Here is a 6,691-nt window from a genome sequence, read left to right on the forward strand (position 1 = left end):
GTATTAGTTTGCTAATTCGTGTCAGCTATTTCAATAAATTGTATCTTTGTAATAAACTGTGTCCTGTCTATTGCTACAACATTCACTGAGTGCCAACCTCTGCCAAACAAGTATTCTAATTGCCTTCGCCCATTGGGTTGTTATATGACTGTTATACTGTAGATCTAGAGTAAATGTATTACATTAGAGGTGCAATACTCACTAAAACTATAGCAACATCACTAAGTTATTTCATTGATTTTAATAGTTTAGCTATAAACTATTAGACACTTGAATTAATGATTAATGAATTTATGAGACTGATCCTTTTTTACATGAGACTGATTTGATAAGCCTATTGCACCTACACATGTCACCCCTCGAAATCCAGGTGGGAACACTTCATGCTGAACACATTTCTTTGTTGGTCAGTCACACAGCCCATCATGATCTTGTCTTGGGGTTTCCATGGCTCCAGCTTCACGACCGTCTCATCTCATGGCAACATAGAGAAATTCTTCAGTGGTTCCCGTCTTGCTTCAAGAACTGCCTAAAACTCCCACAAATCTCAATATTGTCCATCTCGGTGGAGAGTCCACTGCCTGACTCCTTAGACAATGTTCCTTCACGTTACCTGGACCTCAAGGAAGTTTTTAGTAAGGGTAAGGCTAGTGGCTTGCCTCCTCACCGAACCTATGACTGTACCATTGACCTCCTCCCAGGTACTACTCCTCCTCACAACCGCATATACCCCTTGTCCATCACTGAACAAGCTGCCATGGAAAAGTATGCACAGGAGGCTTTGCAACAAGGGTACATTAGGCCATTGACATCTCCAGCTTCAGCCAGCTTCTTTTTTTTGGAGAAGAAAGGAGGAGGTCTTTGTCCCTGCATAGATTTCAAGGCTTGAACCAAATCACAGTCAAATATCCCTATCCACTTCCCTTGGTGCCATCGGCTTTGGAACAGCTCAGATCAGCTAAGATCTCAAATCTGGATCTCTGAAGCATCTACAACCTAGTCAGGATTCAAGAAGGTGATGAGTGGAAGACTGCATTTAGTACTGTACCTGGGCACTTTGAATATTTGGTCATGCATTATGGGATTTCTTGCACGCCAAGTCTCTTCCAGTGACTTAAATGATGTACTCAGAGACATGCTGGGGAGGTTTGTAATAGCTTACACAGATGACAAACTCATCTACTCCCCCGATGAAAATTTGTATCACGAACATGTAAGGTCAGTACTCGCCCAACTAGAACCACTTGTATCTTAAAGCAGAGAATTGCAAGTTTCATGTTCACCAGCTATCTTTCCTTGGGTAGATCATCAGCACAGAAGGTGTAAGCATGGGCTAGCGCAAGGTCTTGGTGGTCACATGTTGGCCAATTCCCACTACTGTGAAAGAACTACAACTCTTCCTGGGGTTTGTAAATTTTTATCACCACTTCATCCATGGGTTCAGTACAATTGCTGCTCTGCTCATGACCCTGCTAAAGAAGGGGCCGCGACGCCTCCAGTGGAACCCAGCAGTTGAGGAAGCTTTCAACCAGTTCAAGACCACCTTCACAACAGTGCCCATCCTTCAGCATCCAGACCCTACTAAACCTTTTGTTGTACAGGTCAACGCCTCAGAGACCCTGCTCTCCATAAGTACCTGCACCCTGACAGTTATGTGCATGACTAATGCTACACACTTTGAGAATGAATTAATCAGAAGTAAAATATTATGTAAATAACCATTATTTACCATTAATAACTTAGATAAATATAGCCAATTTACATGAGCAAAACTTGCCATTTTATACAAGTCTTTGTTTACTTCAGCATATTGAAACATTTTACTAAAGGTAGGACCAGGAACACTCATCATCAAGTTCCATACAGCAGTCTTGTGGCTAATTGATCTTCAGACACGCAGACAGATAGCTCTAGTTATGTTAATGCTATGCGTGAACAGGGCCAAAGTATAATTACTAAAGTATTTTCCACCCCGGTCATAATCAGAAATTAATTTTTACGAATTCAGTGTTGGAACACATTTATACTAGTTGAGTATCAGCTAAAAAGTTATATACATATAGTATATTGTAACACAGTCAATAAAAAAAGTTTAGACATAGTTCTCTTCATAATCAAAATTTATTTTTTATTTATTTACAAATTTCAAAATAAGTATACACTCATTAAATTATTGTATTGCAAATATAAGTTCATACCCCTTGAAGTTAGGCTGCCATCCTAAAAGTGGTATCTGCAAAGGGCAGCTGAGGATAAGGCAAGCTAAAGACAGATGTCACTTAATCAAGCACTTCAGTATCAAGAGTATTATCATCATTAGTGATCAATCAAACAACAATCAAAAACACTGCCAAATCTCAAATCACACAGCTGAAGCAATTCAAGATTTAGCATTGTATGCACATATTTCAAGAAAATCCACTCTTTGTCATTTGTCACCAATACAGGAAAAGCTCAATTAACACAAGAGGCTTATTGTTTTAAGGTATTTTGATAAAATATTAGAAGTGCTTCTAAATACCTGAAAATGTAAGTAGTTGTTTAGTACACTTTATCTAAAGTTAATATGAATTAAAACTAAATGGCAACTTTACTGGCTTTGAAGGTACTGCTTTAAGCCAATCTTTGACACTAAAGTAACCAGTGATTTTCCTGAATTAGTGGGGGGGGGGGGGGGGGGGTATTCCAGTTTTTTAATCAATCAGTTTCTAATAATTAACTTATTAATATAGAAACTCATCCCCTGGTTTCACATGCGTTTACAAGCAGAATTGAATCCATGAGATGTCTGAGTGGCATTAGTGGGACATGTTTGGGAATATGCTTGTTTGTACGGGTGTGTATGTACTATGTGTGTCAAGCTACGAGAGTATCTCAATTGCCGCTTTTCCACTACAAACGCGGCTGAGTCGGGCTGAGCCGTGCCGTGCTGAGTCGAGCTGAGCGGGGCTGTTGGAGTTGCATTTCGACTACAACCGCGCTGAACCGTGCTGGCTGGAAGTGGGTGGACACATTGGGTGGAGTTAGCGAAAGTGGGTGGATGTCACGTGATGTCGTTAAGCAGCGCAAACAGTGACATCAGTGAGCTTTTAAGCGGTAGTCTCACAACCCGAATAGTAAACAATAAACATGGACATGGAGTCGTTAGTGTTGCTGGTCTTGGTTCTGTGGCTTGTTGTCACCGACAACGCCAACAGATACTGGCAAGAGCGTATAGATGAGGCGAGGCGCATAAGGCTTCAGAAATTCTCGTAATTCGTAATTATTCTTCTTCCGGGTTTACGGTGTTTACAGATCCCAGCGTGCTCGCGGGGCGTGTGTGGGCATGTGAGGACACTCCTTCTCACCAATCAGTGCACAGGGGAGTGTCTGCTCACGCCCCCAGCCTCACTCGGCTTGCTTCGGCTCGCTTCAGCCCCACTCCAAAACGGTGCGAGTTTTAGGGGCTAAGCAGGGCTGAAGCGAGCCGAGTCGTGCTGTTTTTTGGTAGTCGAAACGCGAGCCGTGTCGGGCTGAAGTGAGCTGAAGCGGGCTGAAGTGAGCTGAAAAAGGGTAGTGGAAAAGGGCCAAATGTGAAGTTTGTGTGTGTGTGTTTGTGTGTGTGTGTGTGCGTGTGTGTGTGATATGAAATAAAGTATGTGTACACCACGGATTAGACAAGACGTGCCTGGGTGGTCTAACAGGTTTTGGGCTCCAGGTTCTCACTGCTGCAGTCTACAGCCCATCCCCTGAGGAGCTGCTCTATTTTGGAGCAAAACATTTCACCCACATCTGCTGAAGTGGTACAAGTGTTTCAAAGTGGGCTTTGACACCTTCATGTGTTAAGAATGCAGATTAGAATAAACACTAATGAAACTTTCCAATGTACATGGGGAAATACAGGAAATGATGCACAGGCAAGGCAACTGTGAAAGCTGTGTACATACAGTAGAGCAAATAAAGACAGATATTGTGCTACAGATAATGCTACAGATATTGTGGCAGTCGAATAGCTGTTTTATGTCATCTCATATGCCACCTTGAACACTGTGTGAAGGAGGCAGTGTGCATACACACAACTGTTTTAATGATGAGGACACTTACATAACCCTGTTATTGCAACTCCATTTTGCATTTGGAGTGATGCAGCAAGTTTCTCATTTTTCTTAGGACTAGTGTTCTCACTGCAAGATTATTTTTGCCACTGTTAAAATACACTTCATGCCCATTCATCCATTGTTTATACCGCTTATCCTGCTGAGGGTCACGGGGAAAGTTGGAGCCAATTCTAGCTGACTTTGGACAAGGGGTGTCATACACCCTGGAGAGCTTACACAGAGACAAAAAGACATTCACACCTATGGACAATGTAGAGTAGCCAGTTGACCTAATCTGCACATCTTTGGACTGTACACGGAAACCCATGCAGGCATAGAAAGAACATGCAAACTCCACACAGAAAGGCCCTGGCTGACTGGCAAGTTCGAACCCAGAACCCGCTTGCTGTGAGGCGACGGTACTAAGCACTGCACCACTATGCTTCCCATTCATGTTTGAAAATAAATTATCTTGTTGTGGTTTGGAGTAAATGAGTTTTACTGGTGTTCGAGGTTTGATTAACTTCACTGAAAATGTAATGTACTCTTTCAAAGCAGGATTTTTCCATCCACTAAAGTAATATATGACTGAAATATCTGATGCCATCTTTCAGACTTTTAGGCTTCTTAGAATCTTAGGAGATAGACCAAAATAGCTGCATTCCATTTTTTATTAACCTGAATTATAGGTTAACAAAAACCTTCAGATTTTTCCATGTTGCATGATTCATACCATTTTCCAGCTTGGTCTAAATAGGTCAACTTGTGTTAGTAGGCTCGGTTGAGGCAGAATTACAGATATAGGGACAGGACTAATGGTTTGTGCGCTTCAGATCAGAATTCGTTCACTGTTAGCCCTGCATTAAGATTTAGGACGAATGACGTTTTTGTTGGTATTTGGGACGGACACTCTACATGAGAAGTCCTTGGAGAGATGGACATGAACTTTAAGATCATGTATAAAACTGATTTGTGCAGGGGTCCTCATTGCTCTCTGCTTTCCTCAGTGTGACACCGCGCAGCCTTTCAGCGCCATTGCCGTTTAATGACGGGGGTAATGTGCCGTGATCGAGGCTATTAAACATCACGGCAGGTAATTATAACACACAAACATAATCACAATAGCGTGTCGGCCGGTTTGTCTTTTGCGCTGTACACGCGCCACAGTTGCGCTTAAAGAGCAAGCGCACACAAGGTTATTGACTTAACTTTCTCAACTCCGATGATATCGTGACATTGCTATATAGGGAAAGAAAAGCAAGTCAGAAGGCTAAAAGCGCGGAGCATGGCTACAATAAAAGCATGGCTCGTACATCAATCGTTCTCCGCAAAATCCGCATCGGCTGCAGCTCAGCTTGTTTGCGGGCGTTATGCAGAAACCCCACCATCAGAGAATAAAGAAAACTCACCTATTATAGACAGCTGGAGCAAACAGAGTGTGATCAGGTCCATTCTCCACAGAGCCATGAGTCCGATAAAAGACAGTTTTAGACTTCACCACCGCAATCAAAGTTATACAAACAGAGTGCAGCGGCTTTCAGCGGCGCTTTAACAGTCCGGAGCGAGCAGCGACCCAAAGCGCACGCCTGATACAGAAACAATCTGGGATCATGGTTTTCTTCAGCTAGCTGCGCGCTGGATGGATGGAAATAGTTGCGCAAAAATGTGGAGCGGTGCAGCCCCACTGGCTCTCACACGATTTCACAAAATCAGTTTGTTTCAGAAACATACAGACACACAGGTCATAATGCGCAGAGCTCGGAGTGTGTCGGTTGTATCCTGAAGCGCGATTGGCATTGCGGTGTGTGTGTGTGTGTGTGTGTGCGCGCGCGCGCGCTCGCGCAGAGAAAGTGTCAGAGAAGAGAAAAGGGATCAAAACATCTGGTTAACTAGAAAATCTATCTATCTATCTATCTATCTATCTATCTATCTATCTATCTATCTATCTATCTATCTATCTATCTGGCTTTGAATGCTAGATTTGAATTTCACAGTGGCTAGGGGTGAAATTGATTCACTTGAAATGCCATTTGTTTTTAAAAATAAGACAGTGTAGCAACTGTTTGTTTGTAACATTACAGACGTTATTTCAGATATACAAAGTTCCTGTGTGTTGAAAGTGTTCTGCGTTTATTTTGCATATGATCATTAAAAAAATGATGCTCCAAATAAAAAAGAAATATTCATAACCCAGAGCCTGAAAATTCTGTGCTCTGCAACTCTCCTCACTGTAAATAAGTCATGAGCGACATTTCCATTTCATTTGGCAAATCTTTAATCTGTCTCACTCTCACATACATATGTTTGTGTGCTTGCTGAGTGTCGGTACGAAATGTTGCAAGAGGAAAGGAGAAATTTGCAGCATTTGACAAACACGAGTGCAAAAACACATGCAGCAAACATGGAGCTGTTTATCACTTTTTTCGGGAATGTGTAATGAAAACAAGGAGTTAGATATTTGTATGAATAAGTGTGTGTGTGTGTGTGTGTGTGTGTGTGTGTGTGTGTGTGTGTGTGTGTGTGTGTGACGAGAGAGAGAGAGAGAGAATATTTCTCTCTGTCTTGCCCTTGCTCCTATATGCCATAGTGCTTTGAGTTTTGAGTTGTGGGCTGTT

At 42.2% G+C, this 6,691-nt stretch overlaps 1 protein-coding gene across 1 annotated transcript in view; it reads right to left on the reverse strand.

The window, feature by feature from the left end:
• The window catches only part of gfra4a (GDNF family receptor alpha 4a), a 273,181-nt gene extending 267,401 nt beyond the window's left edge, over positions 1 to 5,780 (reverse strand). The window contains exon 1 of the mRNA XM_060924683.1: positions 5,486 to 5,780. Coding sequence (XP_060780666.1) covers positions 5,486 to 5,543 — 58 coding nt within the window. The 5' untranslated portion in view covers positions 5,544 to 5,780. The remainder of the gene's footprint in view (positions 1 to 5,485) is intronic.
• Between the last annotated feature and the right edge of the window lie 911 nt (positions 5,781 to 6,691).

Source organism: Neoarius graeffei, chromosome 7 (genome assembly GCF_027579695.1).
Source record: "Neoarius graeffei isolate fNeoGra1 chromosome 7, fNeoGra1.pri, whole genome shotgun sequence".
Lineage (NCBI taxonomy): Eukaryota > Metazoa > Chordata > Actinopteri > Siluriformes > Ariidae > Neoarius > Neoarius graeffei.